The following is a 27,007-nucleotide window of genomic DNA, read 5'->3' on the forward strand; positions in this document are numbered from 1 at the left end:
ATCTTCTTTCCTCTGGATAACATTTTAAAAGTTTATCTTCCTAGAAAAGTATTGATCTTACCTTATGATTGAAATAAAATCTTTGTAAACAGTTTTTTTCTAATATTGGAGAAAAATCACCTGTTATATTTTTATTACTTTTTATAAAAAAATTAATCATAGGTCATTGAAAAGCTTTGATGTAAAGAATGAGTTAAACACACTGTTTCTCATATAATTTCCAACAATATTACCTCTTGACCTTTCTTTTGAGATATTTAGGATATTTGAGACTGCCGATAATAGTTTAATATTACTTTCTTCACATTGATTAAATATACTTCATACATCACTGAACAATGAGTAACATTCAGATTGGCTGTCCACTGAACTGCCTGTAAAGATGATAAAGTAAAAAATTAATCTTCAAAGTAAAGTCAAGCCTGAAATTGAAATCTTTGACGCATACATTTCATAATTAGCTCATTCTGCTATGTGTAAAATGTGAGGTTAATGCCCTTAAAAAGTGTCTAACCTTTTCCTAAAGCCCCAAAGTTAATACATGATTTCTTATTTACTTATTTTTATTCTAATCTTTAATTGCCGCTCAAAATTATATGCAGGTAGTATCATGTTAATGTTTTAAAATGCATGGTTCAGTCGGGGAATCCAAACATTTTGACAGAAATTTGGGCAAATTTGGGCAAGTATTCTGGCAGAGAGTATAGGAAACTGTCCATCGTCTGTCTATGGAATAATGTGTCCTGGCTCATGAAGTATTTGGACATTATTCACTTTTTTCATTAATTACATATTCCTAAGAAATTAAAATACACTGGCATGCACTTGACACTAAAATTGTACTAAATGTTTTTTAATCTTTCTTTACTGGCTCAAAAAGTATTCTACAAGGTCATCAGTGTCAAAACCTCCACCCACCCCTGCTGTATGTAAATACTGGTTAACAAAAGGTTTGCAAGTAAAGAGACTTAGCTACAGGATGGCCATGTCGCCTGCCTCCTGAAAGAACTGTTCACATTGTGTGAACAGCATCCCATAGTCATGCAAGGTAGAAGCCCTGAGATGCTGCTTTTAATAGATCCAAGCTACATATCTTACAGAAGAAATAAATTCTGTTGACATATATGGATACATTCCTTGAATTAACCTGAAGCTTAGGTTTAAAAAGAAAGAGGTTCAATTGTTTAGTGCCTTTACAAGTAAAATCATGAGAGAATGATGAAATAGAAATATCTAATTTTACTAAATCCAGCTCTGGTTCTGTAGATTGTTTTGAGGGTTTATTTTTGTTATTGGTTCCTCCATCTGTAAAACCAAAGGAAGATCAAATAGCATTATTTATTATTTACTTGATATTATTCTTAGTGAGTGACAAGATCTTCTCAATTAGTCTTGATAATGGCTGCCAAGAACATATAACTTAAAGACTCATAATTTTTTGTCACAGGAAAATTTCATCTTTTAGAATTATATTTTAAACAAAGAAAATTTTATAAGTGGTACTTTAAGGAATCATAAGAAGAAAGGCTCAATATAAAACTCTACAGTAAACTTAATATTTCAAGTCATTTCAATACATACAGAATAATTGTTAATAAGTTATGACGTCTGGACTTTCTCAAGCTCCTTACTATAGCTTTTAAGGCCCTTTATAAATGATTCCTATATATTTCTTTAGCTCTAGTTCTTATCAACACTTCCCCCATTCCTACTCCAAAACCCCACACTGCCTAACACCTCCCATCTCCAGAATAAGAAACATATTTTGACAATAAGTTGGGACATTTCTATATATTAACCCTGAACTCCATATTACTCCCCGCTGAGTTAGTTGTAGCTACTAGGCACTCTGTTGCACCTGTTGTTCTGGCTTCCTGCTGGGACACCTGGCTTCCTCCCAGCCTCACAACTACTGTTTCATACTTACCTACAATGCCTCAATCTATGAGGTGGAAACAGGAGTGACATGTACTGTCTTCTCTGGAACTGTATGTCCTAGTTAATCAATGTATTACAGTCACTTTAGTCATATTATTAAAGACCTATAGTAAACCTCAAGTCAATGATTATTGAATGAATGAATGAATCATTAAATTTGATGACATCTTCATTTAATAAAGATATTTTAAAAGTACAAAGAATAGTTTTCTAACTTGAAAATTTAAATAATTTCAATAATGCATCCTTTTATGATCATGATTACTCTTCTTTTAAAAAAATGTTTAGCTTTGGGACTGAGGATATAGCTCAAAGGCCTAGCATGTATAAGCATTGTCTAGCTTGTATAAGATTCTGAGTTCACTCCCCAGTAGTGTAAAAAAAGTTTAGGTTTGGATTAATAATAGAACCATATATGAATAAAACATTACAGACAAAATTAATGTAATTGCTTGAATTTTTTTTCAAAGTTGACAAATTTATATATCACAGTGTTTAATTTTATTGGAAGAGGACTAGAATATTGTAAATTAATTTTCTTATGTAAAGTACTCATATACTGTTTGTAAGATAACATCATTATTTAATATGTAGTTTGAAGCTTAATTGTATTAGTTTTGGAAATTCTTTTTTTTTGAAAGAAAGGCTATTTTAGGGTAAATCATGGTAAATTAAGACCTCCTAATTGAGAAATAATTGACAATTTAATAGTAATACAATCAAATCTTAAATAATTTGTTTCAGAAATGTTAATCCTGAAAGGAAAGAGAAAATCTGTGTTGCTAAGAATTCTGAGATGGAAATAAATGAGACTGAATTTCATCATTTTTTGGAGAGGTAAATATTTAATATACTAAATGTAAAGGCATTTTTCTACTCAAATGCCCGAATTATTATGTATAACCATTAACACAAAGTATATTTGTATCTACATAAGAAACAAGTTGTTAATTATAATGAAACATATATATATATATATATATATATATATATCATTATACACACACAATGTCATGAGTTTATGAGACTGATGTTAATTAATAAAAACAGAATTTCCCCCCAATTCAAGGTTTGGCAAGTTCCCCTAACTTTTTGAATCATTAACTCTATAAATACAAATCTCATTTAAAAATATATTTCACAGTTTTACAGTACCTTTCTTTGGTTTGTATTTGCCGAATGTGGTCTGGGAGATGGCAGTTCCTTTATTCTCTGATTGCCCTTTTCTCTCAAGAACATGCTGGGCTGCGTTGAAATGCAGTTCTCTTGGAACCATATCCATTTGATGCTTCTTCACACCAGTTCTGAGAAAGCAAAATCAAAGACCAGATGCCATTTTACTGAACTGTCTAAACCTAAGAAGTCCACATGGTTACCTGTCCTCACACCTGGGGTGAGAGTCAGAGGACCTTATTTCTTGGGTCTTCTCATCCATGTAGCAGAGTCATCCCAGAATTCTTGCTCAGCATCTTGGCCTCAGTTTCTTCATTTTCTAAGTCTAATATCGTTCTATGACGAGGCCCTTTAAGGAAACCATAGTATGCTGTAACAAACAAACAAACATACAAACCAAAACAGAGATTTATTTGAATTTCAGAACTCCTACTCACCAGCCACATGACCGTGGCCAAGGAACTTATCCTCCAGGTTCAATTTCCTCTTTAGTAGAATGGGCTGCTTAGAAGTGGTTTGAGAATTAAAGGAAAAAGTTGACATGAAATGCTTCCAGTGCTTGGTCCATTTTAAGACTGTGTTGCATTGTGTGTGTGTGTCATGTGCACTGGGGGTTGAACTTAGGGGCACTCTGTCATTTAGTTACATCCCCAGTCCTTTTCCTTTTTAAATTTTCAGACAGTGTCTTGCTAAGTTGTTGTGCTGGTCTTGAACTTGGGACCTCCTACCTTAGTCACCCCAGTGGCTGGGATTATGGGGTGTACCATCCTGCCTGGCTGCATTATTTTCATGTGCCAGGTGCTTCACAGAGTTGACATATTTATCTGTAAAATATTCTTAGGAGATAGGTACTACTATATCCATCTATAGTGTAAAATGTCTCATATTAGAGTAATAGACGCAGAACTTTCTGTTGATGCCTTCTGCTTCCTGCAAAGTTGCAGGCAACATGTAGTATTAGAAAACACACTGGGTCAGTGGGCAAAGGATTTGATGTTAGGCCCACTTTGCTATTAACTTGCTGGAAGCCTTCAGCAAAGCCCTGAACTTCTATTACTAACGATGTGAATGAAGCTCTAAGAAGTTAAGTAATTTTTCCAAGGTTACTCAGCTAGAATGTGAGAGGCTAAAATTTGAATGCAGGCAGTCTGATTTCAGAGCCCACATTCCTTATCAAGTGCTTAAAAGCCAATAGTTTTCTATCCCTTTTCCCATTCACACTAGCATGTGAAGTAGTCAGAAGAGTTAAATATAGAGTGAAACATACAAAACAAAACAGAGATTTAAGTTTGAATTTCAGAACTCCTACTCACCAGTCACATGACCTTGGCCAAGGAACATATCCTCCAGGTTCAATTTCTCTCAAGAACATTCTGGACTGGGTTGAAATGCAGTTCTCTTGGAACCATAGCCACTTGATGCTTCTTCACACCAGTTCTGAGAAAGCAAAATCTCTTTATCCCTATCCTCTTCAACCTACCCATGTAGGCCAAATTCAACATTAAAAGAAAGGTTTGAAACAGAGAGAAAGAAAGATCTACTAACCACCCATTCCTTCTATTCTCTCACCCAGTCGTCCTAAAAATATTTCAGGCTGTAAACATTTTCCCTAGGAAAATGTGAGTGGGGGCAGAAATGATGATAGTTAATTCTTCTTAGGTCATATTATAGCTGCCTGAACCTGCAAAGATATCAATTTGGGAAAATTAGAAGGAATTGGATTGAGTATTTGACTGTCATCCGAACTGAAGCATGGAGATTTGTGACTGGGCCTCAGTACTCTTGCAGGTCCCTTCTACTCCTCCTACCTCACCAATTCTTATGGATGAGGAATATGGCCCTGTCTTCACAGGTCCATCAACTTTCAGAATTAGGGTACAAGACATAAAGATCTAATTCTCACTGGTTTATTTCCTTCTGTGGTGTCCTAAAAAAAATAGAGGGCCTAATAAGGTGCTTAATTGCTTTATCCCAATGAAGGTAATAAAATGTAGACATATTCTTCATTCAGCTAGGTCTTACTTACTAAGGAGCATGAAGACACTGCTAATTCACTTGCTATAAAGAGTACATTCTAACATCAAATATATTTAGCAATAACCTTTCATTTTCCTCCTTCTAATGGCAGAATCATCACAACAGTATTCCTTAGGAAATGTAGAATCACTCTCCTTTAGCTCTACTTCTTCCCCATAATTCCTACCTTTTTACCTCTAATATAAATTGGCTACCTAGAGTCCAGTCTCTCCCACTGACAGTCCATTTTCTAACTTCCTGGCAGTTAACCTTCTAAAAGGCAGATCTATAATGCTACACATTTGCAGTATCTCCAATGGCCTCCTGTTTGATACAGAAGCCAGATTCTGTCTGGGAGCCTGAGTGTTTCAAGTTGGTTCCTGTCTTCTTGTTCAGTTTCATCTGGCCCTCCTCCAGTCCATACACTCAGCTGTACCTTATCCCCTTCCTGATGAGCTCCTGTTCACCCTTTGAAGCCCAACTCAAATGTCACTCCTTAGATACATTGTTTTCCCTCTGTGTTCTTTCAGTGCACTGGCCAGGTACTAGTGCATCAGCTACAATGTCACCCTACGAGTCTGTTGCTAACTAGGTAGACAGCTCCTCAAGGAGCCGTGGGCCACTTATTTCAATACCCACAGGGCATACCCAGCTCTTGTTTGAGAGGGAAATAAATCAATATTTAGTGCTTAGCCAGGTTAGATTTTTCTTATTTCAAAGGTGGTTGAAGGGCTATAGAGATCACTTCTAGTGGAGGAAGTTAAGGGACTGCTTGGTGATGGATGTGCCTTTGGCAACCTTGGAGAAAGATCAGTTTCAATAGAAAAAGTCAAGGAAGTTGTTCCTTAGATAGAAGGAAGAACATGAGCCAGAGTCACGGATGGAAAGATGTGGGGCCGACGGAGGAATGAAGTCAGTAACGATGTCTACCTAAAGATCATGCCTGCCACTGTGCTGTGCTGAGCCCTTTTCAAGTCCAATTTTAATCCTTACAACGATCCTGAAGATAATAAATTTAGGCTTAGAAAAGCTAAAATATTTTCCCCAAGCATCACACTTGGACAGGGAAAATGAGACTCCAAAGGATACAATGATTCTAGAACCTAGCTCTCAACTCTCTCACCCCAGCAGACAGAGTTGTCAACGACCCAGACCTTGATTTCTTTCATTTTCTCTCTTCATTACTGGAAGCATTCTGTGTTCAAGGTCAATTTTCATGTCTCTTATTACAGGTGCACTGAAATTTTAAAGTTACCTTCTGCAGCTAGGAGATTGTTCAATGAAAAGGGGAAGGAAATCTTTTCCCTAAAGGACCTGCAAAGAGATGAACTGGTAAAAAAGTGGATTTGAAACAAAATGTTAATATATGAATACAACAAGGAAAAGTGTCCTTCATTGGAAGACTTCAGAAGCATGGCATTGTTATTTTCTCTCAGAATTATCCTAACTCAGCAACCATCATAAAGTTATACTAAGAACTAACAGTGTTGAGAACTTCCTGTGTGTCAGGCCTGGTTTTAAGAGCCATATTTGACTTAACCCATTTAGCATTCATTACCACCCTTTGAGACAAAGGCTTTTGTTATTCCCACTTGAAAATCGAAGAAACCGGAGAAGGCCAAATTATTAAGCACTTGTGATTTTTCTCTCTGACTCTTAAGGAAATAGATCCTCTACTCTTTTTGAGGCATACACAATATGGTTGTTTAATGATTTCTTATTAATAACCTTAAGTTTTCAGGAAAAATATTTTATCTAGTCTATCATACAGTCTATTTGGGAAGCTAGAGAAAGTTGAGAAATGGAAGGGCTCTAGCAACCTAGTCTTTTCTCCCATTTATGAATTCGAGGCATCAGCTTGGAATAAAACAAAAACAAAATTCTGCCTTAACTGATACCTGAAATTTTTTAAAACTGAGAACAAATCTTGCATCTTATTATCAGAACTTGACTCAGACTCTGAAGATAAGGAACCCTTGAGAGACTCTTAAACCCAAGTATCAGTCACCAATATCATGGAAAGTATGTAGGGTATTCTTGGAATCTGGTAGAGTCTACCTTGAATTCTACTGCCATCACTTCCAAGAGTCTGTTTATTTGTTTTTTATGTTTGTGTATATGCTGCCTTGATTATTTATTGTTTTTTTTTCCAACAGAAGTTAGGTAACTTGTATTAAAACATACTATAACAAAAGATATATTTATTCTAAAGGTCAGTGTAGATGATGCTACCAGGGCTTAGTGTGTATGAGTGTGAGGAGTATAAAATGGAGCAAGGGTGCTTCCGTATTTACTAGATATTTACCTACCACTCTCTGAGTAATTAACATAAAGATTGAAACATGAGCAGTTGTATGATTTAGTGCGTTCATAATATTAACAAGAAACCTGATGTTTAAGAAGAAGAATTTTTTGAGAAAATTTCCCCAGGTCCTCACACAAAGAATCTTTTTACCAATGAGTGTGTAAAGATCAGAAAAGGCAGTACTGGGTTTCCCTTACTTCATACTGAGTCTTTCTCAATATTTCACAATCTTTTCTTCTTTCTAAGAGATCTCTATTCACTTAAGGACATTTAAGAAATATGTACAAGAAAAATAAAGAGGAAAAGTCTCATCCATAATCTCACTATCCAGAAATATCTACATCAACATTTTGGTGTTTATACTATAAGTTTATTTATACTAGGAATTATAAGAAAATTTCTGTAAAGGGCCAGAAAGTAAATATCTTAGACTTCGTGGGTCATGTGGTCTCAACTGAAACATCAGTTTTGCTACTATAGCATGAAAGCAGCCATAGACAACCTATTAATGAATAGGCATAGCAGTGTTCCAATAAAACTTTATTTACAAAACAAGCAGCAGGGTATATTTATACTGTAGCCAAATGTAACCCCTGATGGTACCCACCTTTTAGTCCTTTTTTCCTTTTCCTCCATTCATAAAAAAATTGTAAAACATTTTAATTTTTAAATTATTGTAGATCCAAGTTGCAGAGAATATGATGTACTTTTCTTACCACATATAAAAATCCTTGAAATCTATCAAAATTGTTTTTGTCAATAGTTCATGTATTCCATGACACTACCATTCACCTATTGTAAGGTATTTTGATTTCTATGATTGTTTCCATTTTGGGCTATTACAAATACTGGTGCTCTGAACCATTTTGTCCAGGATCAGACATTCTTTTATTTGATAGGTGTATGTTTCATGTGGAGAACAGTGGATCAATCCTGACCAGTCCATTGCTCAGCAAAAGAAGCAGATATTCCTCAGGAACCTAGCATCTGACATTTCCAAAATTCAAACCTTCTGCAGTCTTCGTAAGGAAGAAAGTAAGCATTGGGATTCTTCTCCTTCTTTTGTTGTTGTGGTTATTTTCTTTTGTGGTGCTGAAAATCAAATTCAGGAGCTTACATATGCTGGGCAAGTACTCTACCACTGAGCTACATCTCTAGACTATGAAATTATTTTATCTTTATGTATGCTGCCAAAATAAAATGTTTGATGATAGATACTGTTTTATATTAAAATTTAAAAAAAATTTTTGAATGGATTATATCTCACCTGTGCATCTTGCTATTTAGATCTTTAGACTAATTTATATATTTAGCAGGGTTGCATATTTTTTCACATTACAATTTGGATGTGCAAAAGCACATAATCTCTTTATTTGTCTTTAACAGATCTGACTTCTTTGAAACCTTATGCATTCCCATCAAGAATAAACAATTAAGTGTCCAATCAGGTGTAAATTTTGTCCCACTAATTTATTTAGTTAGTCTCTTTAGGGAGGCCTTTCAGGTTTCTCAGTCTCCAGAGCCTCACTTTAGTTCCTCTCCAGGATGATACGTATATGGATGGTCTTGCTTCCTAGGCTCTGCTGGCTGCGGTCTATGACTGGGGCAACTTGTGTTCCATTGTTTTGGTCCAGAGATGCTTTGGTTGGTTGGTACCTCCTCCCTGATTTAGGCTCCCCTCTGTTCCTTCTGGTTCTCAGAAGCCTTGCAATGACTCAGTGGTCAAATCTACAATCTTTACTAGAGTCATCTCACCCCTGCTTGATGACCACTTCTGGAAAGCTCTACAGTAAGACTCTCAGCAAATAGTAGGTCATGGGTATACCTTCCAGCAACCAGATCCAGGTTTATGTGACTGTGCCTGAGATTGGAGTGATAAGGATAGCTCAAGCGGTGACCCTGTCACAGTGTACTGAACAATGGGCAGTGTCCTCAATGTTTCCATGAACAACTAAGATACTCAAAGTGAAGCCTATAGGGAGAAGCAGGATTCCCTGTGCTGGTTTTATGGCTTTCTCTGCCTTCTACCTCTAATTTCCTCATGCCCACAAATGGTGTTTTTTAGGTCAGCAATTAAATTCTTCAGATGCTAAATGGGAGCAAAAGACTTTTGGAAAAATCTCAAATCATGTTTGTATCATCCTGACTTACAAGGCTGTTGTCTTATGGCAATGTGCTGTTTGAATGTCCAAAACTATCTTTAGACTTTGCTTCCTGTTTGTAGCATCTCTAATTTCCTTGTGCTCCTTCCCTTATACAGAGAAAGGAAAATAATGAAAATAAAATAATATAGTTAAAGACATTACTCCCATCACATGTGTTGAAAACTGAGTAAAGCTTTACATGTGTCTTTCTAGGCATTGGGATTTTCACTAATGAGTTTGAAACCCAGAGAATGATCTAGAGACATATGTCTAAATACTGTAGCCCATTTCCAGACTTAGAATATAGAATAATTAACTCATTTTTTAAAGACTTATTTTTAGTACTTGTGAATAATATCTTCAGAAGGAAAAATCTAATATTAAATGAAATTCAAATTCTTAAAGAGCAACCTATGATTAGACCAAATGGCTGGAAATATTGTGCATTTGTATGTCAGCATGTTTTCAAATTTCTGGTGCTCTGTGATCATAAGTAACGTGTCCTTGCCACTTGTGCATTTCTGCTCAGCTCTTGTTTTAGAAGTCCAAAGTGACATCATGTCTGGAAGCAAGCTTGCTGTGAATAAACCTAGAGCAATTTTTGGAGAAGAGAAGCAAGTTGAAGAACCAGAGGAACAGCAAAAGCAAAATAATGCTTTAACAACAGCTAATGCTTCCAGTGAAATCCTGTAAGTAATCAGTGTAACTAGAGAAGCTACCAGCCTGCTGTTCAGTTCATTAGTCTGATAAAAAGCACAGAGCCCATGCAGGGAACCCATAACAAGTTAGTGAGAGTGAAGTCTAGTGAAGAGGTTTGATTCGTTTTCTGAAAAAAGCCTAGAATTAGAATTTCATTGTTCAACCATCACAATGATCTATTTTCAGTAATATTGTTATAATGTTACTATTTTTTAAAGACTAGAATCTTAGCATTATGGACATATACTTAAGGAAATCTTCTTGTTTTGTATCCATCAACATGGACTTTAGGAACAATTAAGTTTCTTCTCTCACATAGCAGCTCAATTCACAATAGCTAAATTGTGGAACCAACCTAGATGCCCTTCAACAGATGAACGGATAAAGAAACTGTGGTATATATACACAATAGAATATTATTCAGCCATAGAGAAGAATAAAATTATGGTATCTGCAGATAAATGAATGGAATTGGAGAATATCATGCTAAGTGAAATAAGCCAATCCCCAAAAAACCAAAGACGGAATGTTTTCCCTGATAAGTGGATGATGATATATAATGGGGGTGGAGGGTGGGCGGTGAGAGAAGAATGGGGGAACTTTAGATTATGTAGAGGGATATGAGAGGGAGAGGGGTATGAAAAAATGGTGGAATGAGACAGACATCATTACCCTATGTACATGTATGATTACACAAATGGTATGAATCTACATCATGCACAACCATAGAAACAAAATGATGTACCCCATTTGTGTATCATGAATCAAAATGTAGCCTGTAAAAAATAAAAAGAAATAAACAACAACATAGGTTCAAGTTAGATTCATGTTACTATACAGTTACCATCTGGACTCACTGAAACAGCTTTCTGACTGACCTCTATCCATAATGTCTCCTTCCAACTCACCCTTAAGTGCAATCTGTGCACAATTATCTTTCTAATACATAACCTTTTTCACAATTTTTCAATGCCTGCCTATTGCAGACAGAAAAAAATTAGTCTGGAATTCTAAACTCTTCCTGCCCTGGCCCATGCCTGTCATTGACCATCATTCGCACCCCATGCACACTTCCCCTTTGCTTTTCTTTCTTCCACGTGAACTCCACGCTCTAGCTGAGTAGCAAAAAGCCCGAAAGTGGCACATTCCATTTAGTTCTGTTGCAGGTCTCTGAGCCCCATGTTAATTTCATTCCACCCAAAGTGCCTTTACTTGCCTCCTATTCATCTGTAGAATGACTCTTCATCATGGAGTTCAATCACAGCAAAGACTTTCTCTAGTATTGGACTTATCAGCTCCTCCCCTCTATGTCACTCTCCACCACCAACCTGGAACTCAATGAAGGAAAGGACTCTGTCACATGTGCTCTGCGAAGAGCAGAATAATGGACTTTAATCATCGTTTACTAAATGAACAAAGGAACGATTGAGTATATTTCCAAATTATAAAACCAAAAATGCCTCATCAATTACCATTGCAGTAATTGTGAAAATTAATTATCACTGTTATACACTGTTTTTAAAAGAGTATTTCTATCTTCAATTATAAGAGTCTTACTTCTATTTTAGGAAAAACATTTCCTGATTTTGATGAGTGACTCGTTTGCTCCTATCCTGACATTAACAAAAGCACCAGAAGGCATTTTTCAAAGAATAATTTGTCCTTTATGGCATCTTCCACAATAGTTAGGAAATTGACCACAAACTTTCCTAACATTCCCTTTCATTTTTCTTCTAAAGAATGTATCATCTAAATAGAAAATGAGGTGGGAGACCTGATATTAACCATTGCAAAGACCCTTAACCATGCAAACTGGTACATAAAAATGATATCCAGTGGGGAAGACCGCGGTCAGGGCTGATATACCAGTATGTCTTGGCATTTACCCTTCTTAGTACTACTAAGTCCTCAGTACTCCTAAGACAAGCAGCTGAGAAGGTGAGTGGAACCCCTTCTGTGTCCATTGTCCAAAGGACAGAACCTGGGAGGCAGGTTGCTTAGTTCCCTCTAGACCTGGAGATCTGGCCTTAGTCGGCAATGCCATTTAGATTCTGAAGACCACAGTGAACCACTGGGGTGCTCTTCTTGTGCAGATAGCACATCATAATTTAAGTCCCCTGTGGCAAGTACAAAAGAAAAAATAAGGATGTTTTATCTAGCCTCTGAGTTATTAGTCTGTACGAGGAAAAAAATAAAGAAAAAACAAAGAACAACTCCGAGTATAAGATTTTCAGTGTTCAGAATCAAGATTTCAACAGGACTTGGAGTCCTTGTGGTGAAAAGTGATTGAGTTCACTCAGAACACAATGCTGGCCTCTCCTGAGCATTCCAAGCAGGCTGTTTTGCTATAGCCTTTTCTTGAACACACTCAGTAGCAGGAAGCTCACTATTCTAATGTTTAAATAATCAACTATTTAGATCATCTCCATCCCATGACTTCCTCTCTTTCATGGGTACTATGCTTTATTCATCTTCTGCTCGAGGGTCCTTCAGTCCTTATTTATTAGTCCACTGGATTATCTTTCTTCCAGGTTAACTTTCAGTAGGTCTTTTAACTTACATTAGTGAGTCAATGTGAAATTTCCCCAGAATTCCTTAAATATGCTTGTTTGGAGATTTTTTGCATATTTGAGAATTGGAATGACTTAAGGAGGGATAGCCATTAGGTGAGAGGAGAGAATGAAGTTCTACAAGGAACCTTTTTTATTGTTGGTCTAAGTAAAATGTCTGGCAAAAATCACAAGAAGTGCAATGGAAAAGAAACTGGGAACACTAACCTCTGCACTGACATTTTATGGGGGGAAAGACTTTTGGAACAGAGCTTGGGGGAATATTCTCCTTTCTTCACCAAATTACAGACTTAGGCCTCACCCTCCTCATCTGGTACTCCCTTTCCATTCACTTACTTCCTGTCTGTAACACCTATGTCTTTTGTTCCACAAATGGGCCAAACTTACTTTTGGTTCAGAATCTTTCCTTTTGTTCTTTCTCTGTCTAGAATGCTTTCCCTCTAGATCCTTACATAGCTGGAACCTTCCCATTGTACAGGTCTCAACCTAAAACATTGACTTTCAGAGGAATTCTCTGACTCCATTGCTAAAGTAAGCAACAGGGGATTTCCATTGCAATATTACCTTTTATTCCTCCTATGACTCTTATTTTGTTTACTTAATCATTTATCCATTGTGTCTCTTTTTCCCACTTGAATGTAAGCTCCATGACCCTGAGAACTATTATCTATTTTGTTCATCACTATATCTCCAACTCTTAGAACCCTGTGCCTGCATATTATATATTTTTTATTTTTTAAAAAATTTTTTAGTTGTTGATAGACCTTTATTTTTTTCTTTAATTTATATGTGGTGTTGAGACTCAAAACCAGTGCCTTACACGCGCAAGGCAGGTGCTGTCCCACTGAATGACAACCTCAGCTCCGGTGCATATTACAAATGTTCAACAAATATTGGTTAAAGGAATGAAGAACTAATAAATTAAACTAAACTAATAATTAAACTAATTATGGTTCCTTCTATGAATGAGTGAATGAATGAACAAGTGAATTAGTTAATAAAAAAGATGAATTTAAAAATGATTGTTCCTGGGTTGGCGTTGTGACTCATGGTAGAACACTTGCCTAGCATGTGGGAGACACTGGGTTTGAGTCTCAACACCACACATAAATAAATGAATAAAATAAAGCTCTATTAACATCTAAAAAATTTTTTTAAATGACTGTTCCTCAAATGATTTAACTGTACTTCACTTGCAGAAACCCAAGAGCTGATAGCTAAATTCTAAGTAAAAACATTAAAAACCTGGATGTAAGGGAAGAATTTAGTCTGCACTTTGATAACTTTGTTAAAACTGTGAATGACTTTTTTCCCTTTCTCCAAGAAATGGCGTTGTTGGCGTTTTCCCTTCCTAACGCAAGATGGCACTATTGTTGTTCAACTGTTAGGAAGATTTTGCTGAGAAGCTTGCATTGCACTTCTGAATGAGCCAGGCCGTCGTTACCCTCCAGTTTCATATTTACATGCAGTGTGGCTGTTACATTTGAAAAGTGTACAGTCAGCTCTGCTAGCATAGGAATTGTCCCTGAAGATTTTGGTAACTTGATAATGCTTGTAGTTACATCAAATTATTGCCAGCACCTTGGCGATCACGGTCTGCCCCAGAGAACTTTATTTACACATGTGCATATTTAAAGGGCTGAAATATGCTTGCTGCTTTGCCTGTGTGTTTTCCCTGCCTTCAGCTGAGTAGTCCTCATATTGTCATGATCCTGCTCAGAGCAAATGTGCTCTCAACAGTGGCCTGGATCTTAATATATATGGATCTGTACAGTGGCTACTGCTTCCATTCATATTGTTGTCTTAAGTTGGAAGTTTGGCTCAATTGTGCAAAATCTGGTTATTTATTCTAATGTTTTAGTATGTTACTCTCTATTAAAAGCTGGGACATATGTACAGATGCAATTTGAGTCTTTATAGATTTTTATTGGGAAACTGAGAGGAAAATTTAAGTTAATTAAGATTCCCCAACATAGTCTATTGAATAAACTTTATGGAACCCAGAAATCTAGAATCTACAGTTCCAGACAGAATTATGACCCACTTACTGGGTAGGCAGGAGGGGTCCCATTATGAATTTCTCAAACTGCTGAGTAGTCTTATCTTCCTACGTTTTGAAATATAACAAATGGTCCCATGTTTTCTTCATAAATATAACAAAGATGAATGTTGTTTATTATGTGAATGAAGGATTTTATTTATAACCTTATATTAAAAGATTTAAATTATGTATTAGTAAGGCATGCATTTCCAACATTAGGTACCCTTATGGAAATGTGATTTATAGATCCCCAACATCCTACTGTGGATCAACTATAGTGGATCAGGCCATGATTAACTATTCCCCAGAGAAAATTCTCTGATCACAAATCAGAATTCTTAGACTTGTGTTTACTTTTGAACCTTGATAGAGATTCACATGCAAGAGCCCACCTCCGAATGGAAGCTTGTCACACAGTTGTCAGATATGCCTGGCAGGATACTTCACAGGACTTTGATGAGGACGTCAGTCTTCCAAAGAAAATGGAAGAACTCTTTGAAAATGTGAAACCGCAAATGAAACACAGGTAAAAAGTTGCAAAGGATTCTTGTTAGGGGGTTCTCCCCAGTCTTAGGTTCTCTCACCTTGAGACAAGCATATTCCTCTGTGTTTTCACTGCTGTTAGCTCTTCTTTCTACCAACACATACATTTTCATCTTACATTATTTATTACAGTATTCGTGAGTGTTTGTGGGAAGTTTCTCTCCCCTTCAATTCATTTTGTGCAGTGTAGTATATTTCTTGGTCATCTTTGTGTCTTTTCTACTAAATAGTGATCTCATCCACCTTTGCCTCCTGAGAACTTAACATAGAGCCTATATATTTGTTGAATAAATGAATAGGTGAACTAGTGAATACACTTGTAAGATGCTCTGATGTCTTTAAAAAAAAAGTAGTAAAATGCCATTTCTTCATTTTAAATTTTATTTTTTTCTGGTTATCAAGCTACTTTGTATTATTCCATAATCCTCAGATATTTGCTTTTTAACATTATAAGCAGTTATCGAAATATGTGAATTAAACAATTTGGGCACTTAACCATGCACATAGTAGCGGCTTAATAGATTTCTTTAGATTAATTTAATTGCCAGAATTTTGATATTTAACACGTTTAACACGTCTGCTTAATGCTTTAAGATTCTTAAGTAAGAGACCCCTTTAAATTTATTTATTAATATAGAATTATTTTCTGTTATGATATTCTGTGAATTGTTAGGGGGGACTGAAATACATGGAGACTATAGATAGTGGATGAAAATGAACATAATTTGAGCAGAACTCCTTTGTTTCTCTGTTTTTATTCTACGTGTCCCTTCTCCTTTTTCGATTTTCACTTTTTGCTCTTTAACTAAATTGCTTCTTCAACTGAACTTCTTTTCTCTTTTCTGATGAATTTCTTACATAATTCCTTGGACAAACATTTATATCTGTTACAAAACAAACTCAAAACTCTATTTTTTATGACTGCTTAGAAGTGCAATGTTAACATTGCGTTTGTTCTATGGTATGTTACCCATTGTGCCGTTAACATGGCTCACGGTGAGGTTCTCACCAGTGAGCTTACCATCTCCAGTGCATCGAATACTTGGGACATTATTCTACACTGATGAAGTTGTCTTTTTCTCAGCCATTCTCCAAAGTATGGTAAATTGCAGAAGATTTCTCGTCAGCAGTTTGAATACAGAGATGGGCAGATTATAAGCTATGCTGCTCCTCAGCTTGTTTTGGGGTTACAAAGCTCCAACCTCCATTCAGGTATGGAGGTCATTTTGGTGGAGAAAAAATCTGATGATAATCATCAACGCTGGATACACAAGGAGGACAGCAGGTAAACACATTATATTCATGTGTTGATATATCGAAAGATGAATGGGAGCTTAAGAGGTCAGGCATGGTCCGCACAGAGCAAGCAGGCGTATTATTGAGGGCTTTGGATTTTGTATTTAATTTGGTATTTCCTTATCCTAGCTAAAGAAGAGAGAGAAATATAAGTACTAGATAAGCTACATATACTTTATCTGCCATTAGATTCCGATAAGAAATGTTCTATCTGACCTATTGGGTACATAGTTTTACCTGGTCATTGGGCTCAAGCTTAGACCCTCTAATTTTAATTTATGATATGAAGCAATCAAGTAAGAACTCTAAGAAGGCCCAAAATTTTTAATTTTTTTGATACTTTAACTCAACCCCTGTCTTTACCCAGACATATGTCTTCCCTACTTCATCTTCCTTCAAAAAATAACCAACTGACATGGATTCTAATAACACAGTAAAAATTAATTCCTACCTTAGAAAATAATAATTTATTAGAACCTAATAAATGTCTGACCTTGGATCCAGATTCAAATCAACTATTGACAAAAAAATATTTCTGAGACAATTAGGAGAAATTTAAACCAGTTTTGTTATCTGATGATATTAAGAAAGTGTTAATAATTTTTTTGGATATAATAATGTTTTAATGCTTATGCTAAAAAATAAAGAAAAGTCTTGGTTAGTTGGATACCTATTGCAGTATTTACAGATAAAATTGCAAATTATTGCAAATTTACTTGAAATATTCTAGTCAAAATTTAAATTTGAAAGTTGAGATGAATGATGAAACAAGAATAGCAGAATGTTGTTAGCTGCTGCATGCGTGAGTTCATTAAACATTTCTTTTTGTTTTTGGACCCGTTTGAACTTTTCTTCAATGAGAAAGAAATGAACTCCCTGTTTTGTAGGTAGTTTTGTTTCAAATTTTGCCATCAGTGTGATATGGTGGGGTTTCAGGGGTCTCTTCAAATCCCTTGAAATACGGTACAAAATGTATTGTTGGAAAGACCAAGGTGCCACCAGAAAGCAGACACATGCTTGGAAGTGGGTGGTGGGCAAGGCAAACTTTACTTCTGCCAGAAGAGTGTGCTACTGTACCTGGCTAGCAAGTGCACTTGGGTGGACAGTTCACGGTTTTTATCCCTGATTGGAGGAGCCCAGCTTTACAATCTATGTGGTTAGCTAATTTTAAAATTGGGGTGGTCAAAGGGAAGGGCTATAATAAAATGGCTACCATTGAATCTTTCCTCCCAATTAAGGCTAAATACTATATTCTGAAAATGGACCACCAAACTTTCTATTTCTCACAGTATGTTTCATCATCTGTGCACAATTTTTCTTTCTGGGAAAGAGCTGTGACTTTCACTGGATTCCTGAAAGATCTGCAATGTTCAAGGCTTAGAAATCAGTAGTTTGAGAGAAGTTGCACAAACCTCATTCAGCATTAGGTAGCATCCAGCCCAGCTCGGGGAAGGAAAGGAGCCTGTTCACTTTCTGAGATGAGCAAAGACCCCAGCAAGGAACCCTCAGTAGTCTTGTCTTGTCTTAGAGAAGACTGGGAAGACAGGTCCGATCTGGTGCGTGTGTTCCTTTGCCCCATCTGCCTAGGCTAAATGGTTTTGCAATGAGGAGCTAGGGTAGCAGTCTTCTTCCCATAAATGGTTTGCTATATAGGAGTAGCATTCATTCTTTCATTTGCAAAGGAATATCAAGGGCAGTGTCTTAGAGGTTGGTGCTTCAGCAAAGAACAAAACACATATTCTAACAGTTTAACAGTTTAAAGTAATCCAGTACAAATATATCTGTATTTTCATTATCTTGAAAGAACAATCTGTTTCTTTTAAACACATATTTTTCCTAAAACCTAATTGTGTTTTTGTTTTAATGAGTTTCCTATTCCATACACTTTTTATACATGTAAATAAACTTTATTCTAAGTAAAAAAAAAAAAATTCTTGGCTTTATGGAGTTGATGTCCTAAGGCTCCCCCAACTCTATATTTTGCAATACATCTTACACCCTGGTCTTTCTGTATTACAGTAGAGGCTGAGGTGATCTCTGCTTAAGCCTAAACTGGAATTTGAGCACAGCTGATGATTTCAGGTAGGCAAACATGGGGAGGGAGCAATGTGACCCCAAGGCAAGAGAGCCAAGCACAGTGAATTTTGGCCCAGAAATACTTGTTTATTGGAAGAGAGCTCTTGTTCTGTGTTCTGTTCATTCTTAAGTGGTGTGGAGAAAGCAGTTGAAGGAAAAACAGAAAGAGAAGGTTGCCTGAGACTCTGAACTGTTGGTCCATGAGCAGCGCTGCTGTGGAAAACAATCTAACCATGGGTAACACAAAGGTCTTTTCCAGTTGCCTTTCACTTCCCAGAATACTCTGTGACTTTTCATCCTTAGGCCTTCCTATGTCAAGTCACAAAGAGAGAGGTAGTTGATGGGATGGAGAGGTTAATATTGATGGATCCCTTCTTAGACATTCTGGAGTCTAGAGAGAGGAGGTAGATCTGTAGGGCCCTGGTTAGTGGAATAGTATTTGCTCATGAGCACATGAATAACCTACTAGGGACACGAGACACACAGGGCAGAGGAGGTTTTGCATGATGAGTGTGGGCATGATTTAGGGCAATATATGTCTCATGGTAGAAGCCTGTCTGCATAGTGACACTAATTCTGAGCTTTCATATATATATATATATATACCACATTTTCTTTATCCATTCATCTGTTCATCTGTTGAAGGGCATCTAGTCTGGCCATGTTTTAGCTATGGTGAATTGAGCTGCTATAAAGATTGATGTGGCTGTGTCAAGTATGTTTATTTTAAGTCCTTTGGGTATTAAATGAGGAGTGGGATAACTGGGTCAAAAGATGGTTCCATTCCAAGTTTTCTGAGGAATCTCCATGCTGCTTTCCATAGTGGCTGCACCATTTTGCATTCCCACCAGCAATGTGTAAGTGTACCTTTTTCCCACATCCTCACCAACATTTATTGGTGCTTGTATTCTTGAAAATTGCCATTCTGATTGGAGTGAGATGAGAACGTTTTCTCTGCTATGTGGATGTTAATTCACAATGTGGGGGTGGGGAAGAATAGAGTCACTTTACTAATATAAGGCAGAGGGGAGTGAAGGGAGGGGAAGGGGTATGGGGAAAGGAATGATAGTAGAGTGAAACAGACATTATTACATCATGCACATATATGACTGCATGACCAATGTGATCCTCATTATGTATAATCAGAAAAATTAGAGATTATACTCCATTTATGTATGATCTATCAGAAAGGAAAAATGCACTCTACTGTCAGATACAACAAATTAGAACAGATTTTAGAAGTTAAAAAAAAGTGAGAAAAAAAAACTCTGCTTATACTACATGACAGAAACATGTAGAAAATTACATTTAAGTTAATAATTTTTTGATCCTCCATATTTTGCTCAAACAATAAGTCAGCATCTAGGGAGGAAACTGCCCATCCAGAATTTGTATAAATAGAAGGTAAAGTCACTCAGTGTCAGCATAATGGAAGGTACCAGTGACTATCACTGTGCCAAGGATTTTGTACTGTTAGTCTTTCTATTCAGTCTTTCAGGTCTTGAATCACTTTTTAATTTTGGCCAGCTATTTCAAATAGAAAATAGGTAGGAAGTTTGCTATCTTGTGCAATTATCAGCAAAATCTCTTAAGTGAGACCATGACTGAGAACAGAGCCTTGCAGGCATAACTCACAATCTAGGCTGGCTATGCCAGAAACGAGCAAGGAGACCCCAGAGGGTAACACGGGATTGCCGAGACACCCCCACTTTGTTTCCAACCACACAGAAGAATGGTCTGGTCAACTTCAGAGACAATATGTCATCTTTCTCTTACTTTCAACTGTCACAAAATCTAAATCAATCATTTAGTCTCTAAAGGGAAATATGAGAAAATCCTCAGGGACAAAAGTCCCCTCGGTGGGACATAAAATTACACAAGAGAAAATGCAGTGCTATGGAATTGGAGCTGAAAGAGATCTTTGAGTCTTGATCACAAAACAAGATAAGCTGATGCACAAAGAGAGTAAGTGACCTGCCCGTGCTCATACCATGGGTTAATCAAGAGGCCTTGGAATTGTGCTAGATATTGCTGAGCTACAGAGCGTTTCTGCCTTTCCATCTAGCACCTAGGAGGCTTTATGTGGAAATCTATAAGCTCAGTCTTCCTGCAGAATAGCACTTGTCTGCTGTGGGCAAGTGCCAGTCAATGGTGCTGTTCAAAAAGGAAAAGAAAACCTAACATTATAATGGCTGAGATGGCATCAAAGCAAGGGAGAGGCAATGGTACTTATTCTAGGGAGCAAATATATCAAGAGTGAGTTGACTAGTCTTGACACCTCAGTAGATCATTAAAGGAAATAAACATTCATTTATTTGAATAATAATACTGAGTACCAATAAAAATTAAAGATGGAAACGGTGCAACATGCCGAAGCCACAGAGATGAACGATGTAGAATACCACCTCTCTTGCAGTGTTCAATTTTACCAGATGCTAAAAATGTGTTTTATAAAATTGAATATCCATTTTGGATTAAAATAATAGCCCAATAACCAATGATAAAGGAAGAAATATGCTGTTTGATTAATAGTGATTATCTTTTTTATATTTCTTTTTAAAAAAATTTGTTCTAATTAGTTATACATGACCGTAGAATGCATTTGACACATTGCACACAAATGGAGCACAAGTTCTCATTCCTCTGACTGCACATGGTGCAGAGTCACACCAGTAGTGTAGTCACACGTGTATGTAGGGTAATAATAATTCATCTCATTCCACTGGCTTTCCCACCCCCACACCCCCTCCCTTCCCTTCACTTCCCTCTGCCCAATCCAAAGTTCCTCTATTCTTCCCTACCTGCCCCCCATTACAGATCAGCATCTGCTTATCAGAGAAAACATTTGGCCTTTGGTTTTCGGGGTTCAGCTTATTTCACTTAGCATGATATTCTCCAGCTCCATGTATTTACCTGCAAATGTCATAATGTCATTTTTCTTTAAGGCTGAGTAATATTCCATTGTGTATATATACCACATTTTCTTTATCCATTCATCTACTGAAGGGCATCTAGGTTGGTTTCATAGTTTAGCTATTGTGAATTGATCTGTATACTTTATATATTATTACTCTTTTAGCCCTTGAGTTTATATACATATATATGCATATATATTAACACTATATAAATTCTAGGAGTTTAGCTATTGTGAATTGAGCTGTATATTTTATATACTATTACTTTTTTAGCCCTACAGTTTATATATATATATATTATATATATATAATAGCCCTACAGTTTATATATATATAAGCCCTACAGTTTATATATATATATATATATATAAACACTGTATAAATTCTAGGAGATAACATATATTTTTTGAAATTTTTTTAGTTGCCAATGGACCTTTATTTTATTTATTTATATGTATTGCTAAGAATCTAACTCAGTGCCTCACACATGCTAGGCAAGCGCTCTACCACTGAGCACAACCCCAGCCCCAATAACATATACTTTACATTACATTCTTCTCTGATAGTTGCCTCTTTAACACAGACCACAGTAAATTAAACCTCATACAGATATGAATATAATGCCTTAATCATTTTTATAAAATTTTAGATACAGATGTCTATATTATATTTTATAATATACTTGTTACCCTTGGCTGAGGGAGAATACACAAGAAAGAACAAATTTGGAATTGGGACTCCCACCAAGGTTGGGGCTTAGATTTCATTGTAAGAAGCATGTAATATAGTGCCCTTCCATAGAGTGGCAGGGAAATTTTACTGTGCCTGGCCATAGTTGATATGTGGTTGCTAGGCAAACAGGAAGCACCCTCTGGAACATATGTGGGAGTGTGACTGGTTGTTGGGCACACCAGCATGCAAAGGGAATAGGTAACAGGAGGCCCGAAGCATGTGGTGTCCATGATGGGAGGGCAGTGAGCAGCATGTCACCAAGCAGACCAGGGTCCCCAGGGTGTGGGCAGACTGTGATCGGGGCATCTGGTTGGAGCAGAGCATTACTGGATGTCTTCACTCCCAATAGCTGACCCCATGCAGCAGCCATAGAGAGCAGTAGAGCCCCTTCTTCTTGTCATATTCTTCTAGCACTCTTTACTGAGAAAGCTTAGCAGCATGCTAACCACGGGGGAGAAATAAAGAATTATCCGTTATCACAGAGTGTATTTGGAGCTGAGAGGCAATATATTGATAAGTGACACAGAAGGAATCTAATCTGGTTATGCTGCTTGGTAATGTGACTAATCCTGTTTGCTTAAGGACCTTTCACCTGGCGAGTAACCCAGACCTTGTGCTGGCAGTGTCTATGACCAAGACTAGAAATGAAGCCTGTGGCTATCCAGTTATTGTTCAGGTAAGATATGTGTAGACTAACAAGTAATCACGGCCCTTTAATTAAGCTGAAGTAAAGCTTCATGTCTCCTTGTTGGGGAGAAAGAATTGTTGTCATAGAATGCGATCTTGAATGTCATTGTTAAAATATTTATAATAGTCTGCCTAGATTTCAAATTGAGCGTGTTCATGTATCTCTTAATTTAGTTTAATCCAACAGATGGTGATTGTGAGCTTGCTGAATGTCAGGAACTATGCTAGTTACTGAAATCAAATCCAAAGGCAAGCATGAGAAATGGTCTCAAAACAATTCATGGAATTTATTGTCAAATAAACATTGCAGTCAAGTGATGGATGCAGTCAAGTGAATAGCTATTAGATGCACCCCAATTCAATCATCAAGGACATAGGCAAGGCCCCCTTACGTGGTAACTGGAGGGAGATAGCCTGTACAGGGAGGTCTTTTGGGGACATGAGCTCATAGTGTTATTCTACCAAGCAACCCATTTGCATTACACTTTTAATACAGTTTTGCAAATGCTTACAGCAGCCAAACAATTTTTGGAGACTCCAGAAGTCTGGCTTCATTTGAATTTTGGACAAAGATCTAGGAAGTTCTTTTTTCATGTTTTCCTGTCATTCCCACTTATAACCAAAAACATTTGTAAATGGATCTGTGTTTTCCATGCTAGGAGGAGAGACAGTTTAGGAGTGTTCCTACTCTGCATTTCCTTTTTGTCATCTCCACAGTATTTTCCATCTTTTTGTTGGCCAGAATGTATTGTCTCCAAATAACATTTTATTCCGTGTTTTTAATAGCAGTGAAACAACTTGTTTTTGCAGACCCTGAATCCAAAATTAGGACAGCAATCTGGACAAATACCAAAACTTAATTAAATCTTCTATCCTTATGTTAAATAAAGACTAAGAATTTATGATAGGAGACATAGTACATAACACTGCATTCTTTTCTGTCAGGTGCCTCTTCAGCACAAATCACAGTGAGATTAAACCTCTTGCAGATGCAAATTGAGTGTCTTCCTTAGTTTCACAATATTGTAGGTATGGATGTCTTCCCCTGAGGTTCTCATTTTATATGAAATAATTTAATCCTGAGATAATTTGGATCACCTTTCGAGACTTTTTCTTTGTTAATGTTTCGTTTTTATTTATTGAAGCAATGGGTTTACGAGAAAATATTCGAGTTCATGTAAAATAATAAAAATGAGGCATGTTAGGTTAATGCTACTAGACCTTTTCTTGTTCCTTGAAAATATAGCCTTTGTTTTTCCAGATCTCTGAGGGAGGCTTTGTTGTTCGACCCATTAAATCAGTTATTAAGACTCATTTATTTTCTTCTTCACTGTTAACCTGTTACTTGGTAAAATAAGTGTTACAAATTATAAAATTCCTTGAGGTGTTGTGGTATGATTAGTTATTAGCACTAATCCACTTTTTAAAATTCTGTTAAATTGAAACAAGTTATACTTGAGTCAAGTTTTATAATTAGAGTAAATTTCTTGCTTCTATTATTATTTAACTGTACTTAGAAAAAAATCTTCCTTGAATATCAGTGAAATGTAGACTAAAATATCAATAAGGTACTATTTTTCTATTTGTTAAGCACACATTTAGGGACGATATTGCCCATTTTGTGCAAGAATATGAGAAAAGTGGGTTATTTCATATACTATTGGTAGAAATATAAAGTAAAATTATCTCTCCAGAAAGAATTTTGATGTGATATATCATAAATCTTGAGAAATGATCATACTGGAAACTTGGATGTAACTCAGTGGAATAGCACTTGCCTGGCTTGTGCAGGTTTGGGGTTCAATCCCTAGCACTGCAAAAAACAAAATCTTATTTTATCAGCAACTCTTCTAGAAATTTATCCTAAAGAAATTATAATAGATTTATACAAAGATTTATTTACACTATTGTTTGCTGGTCTTTGTGTATTATAGGGAAATTTAAAAAAAACAATCTACATGTTTTTTAACTACTGGATATTAGTAAAATAAAATATCCCTGAAATTAAATGATAACATATTTTTTTTTAAATGTTAGATGAAGTGTCATGGAATATTGTTAAGTAAAAAAAAAAATTGCAATTCAAATTGTATGTATTGTGTGATTCTATTTTTGTAAATCAAAGAATGCATATTTATAAGTATAAAATCTGTGCATATAATTGCCAAAAATCAACTATATTTATCACTGCATGATGGATTTATGAATAATTATCTGCACTTTCTGAATTTATGCAATAAAATATGACTGCCATAACTATCTCATAAACTCACCTGTCTTTTTGACACCATATTTTCTCTCTCTTTTTTTTTTTTTCAGAAATATAAGCCATATAACAATGGAACTGCCAATCAAAAGTGGCACTACATGGAAAATTTGAAAACATTTATGGCCTTTTATAGCACTGCCTTGAATAAGGAAATCACATTGGCAAATTTTGCTGGTATTTGTACATCTTCTGTCATTAAAAGGGAAAACATTGATCAACCAGTAAGTGGTTCTTTCTTCTCAAAGATAAAAGAAAAGTAGGGTAAAAAAAGATAATTTAATAAAGCAGTAAGCTTTTTTTCCTTAGAAAAACTTATGTTTATACAATTTGAACACTGACTTCCAGAAGCACTGGGAATTGAACCCAGGATCTTATGCGCTAACTGCTCTACCCCTGAAGTACATCTCCAGTTCTGATCTTGATTAGAGACAATTTCTGATATTCGATTGAACTCAGGGCCTTATACCTGCTATGCAAGCACTCTAACACTGAGCTACCTTTCCAGCCCCTTGAAAATTGACTTTAAAAAAAATTATTGATTTGTTTTAGTTATACATGACAGCAGAATCCATTTTGATATAATTATACAAGCATAGAATATATCTTATTCTAGTTAAGAGTCCCATTCTTATGAATGTACGTGGTGGTGGGATTTACTGTGTTGTTTCCATATTTGTACATGGGAAAGTTATGTCAGATTCACTTCACAGTCTTTCCTGTGCTTATCCCTCTCCCTTCCCTCCATTCCCATTGTCTAATCTATTGCACTTCTATTCTTCCCCTCAGCACCCCCTTTATTGTGGGTAGCATCCACATATCAGAGTAAACATTTAACCTTTGGTTTTGGGGGACTGGCTTACTTCACTTAGCATGATAGTCTTCACATCCATACATTTGTTGGAAAATGTCATAGAGTCATTCTTATTTATGGCTAAGTAATACTCCATTGTGTATATATACCACATTTTCTTTATCCATTCATCTATTGAAGGATACCTAGGCTGGTTCCATAGCTTAGATATTGTGAATTGAGCTTCTATAAACATTAGTGTGGCTGTGTCACTGAAGTATGCTGATTTTAACTCCTTAAAAATGCAAATTACTAAAGTTCATGATGAAAATGGAAATATCACCACAGACACTACTGAAATACAGAAGATAATCAGAAGCTGTTTTGAAAATCTATACTCCAATAAGCCAGAACATCTTGAAGACATCAATAAGACATGTGACCTATTCAAATTGAACCAGGAGGATATAGAAAATTTAAAAGATCAATTTCAAGGAATGAGATTGAAGAGGTCATCAAGAACCTACTAACAAAGAAAAGCTCAGGACCAGATGAGTTCTCAGTCAAGTTCTACCAAACTTTTAACAAAGAACTAACACCAATCCTCCTCCAATTACTCCACGAAGGGAAAAAGAAGGGACCCTTCCAAACTCATTCAATGAAGTCAATATCACCCTGACACCAAAACTAGACAAAGACTCGTAAAAGAAAGAAAACTTCAAACCAATATCCCTGATGAACGCAGGCAAAATTTCTTAATAAAATACTGGCAAATCATATACAAAAGCACATTAAAAAGATAGTGCACCATAA

At 36.2% G+C, this 27,007-nt stretch overlaps 1 protein-coding gene across 4 annotated transcripts in view; it reads left to right on the plus strand.

Moving 5' to 3' along the window:
* The window catches only part of Dcdc1 (doublecortin domain containing 1), a 494,469-nt gene that overhangs the window by 436,864 nt on the left and 30,598 nt on the right, over positions 1-27,007 (plus strand). For all 4 annotated transcript variants that reach the window (XM_047516704.1, XM_047516706.1, XM_047516707.1 and 1 more), the window contains 8 exons: positions 2,683-2,775; positions 6,360-6,459; positions 8,332-8,467; positions 10,106-10,265; positions 15,257-15,412; positions 16,514-16,714; positions 23,031-23,124; positions 25,455-25,625. In XM_047516704.1, the coding sequence (XP_047372660.1) occupies positions 2,683-2,775; positions 6,360-6,459; positions 8,332-8,467; positions 10,106-10,265; positions 15,257-15,412; positions 16,514-16,714; positions 23,031-23,124; positions 25,455-25,625 (1,111 nt within the window). The remainder of the gene's footprint in view (positions 1-2,682; positions 2,776-6,359; positions 6,460-8,331; positions 8,468-10,105; positions 10,266-15,256; positions 15,413-16,513; positions 16,715-23,030; positions 23,125-25,454; positions 25,626-27,007) is intronic.

Source organism: Sciurus carolinensis, chromosome 11 (genome assembly GCF_902686445.1).
Source record: "Sciurus carolinensis chromosome 11, mSciCar1.2, whole genome shotgun sequence".
Taxonomy (NCBI): domain Eukaryota; kingdom Metazoa; phylum Chordata; class Mammalia; order Rodentia; family Sciuridae; genus Sciurus; species Sciurus carolinensis.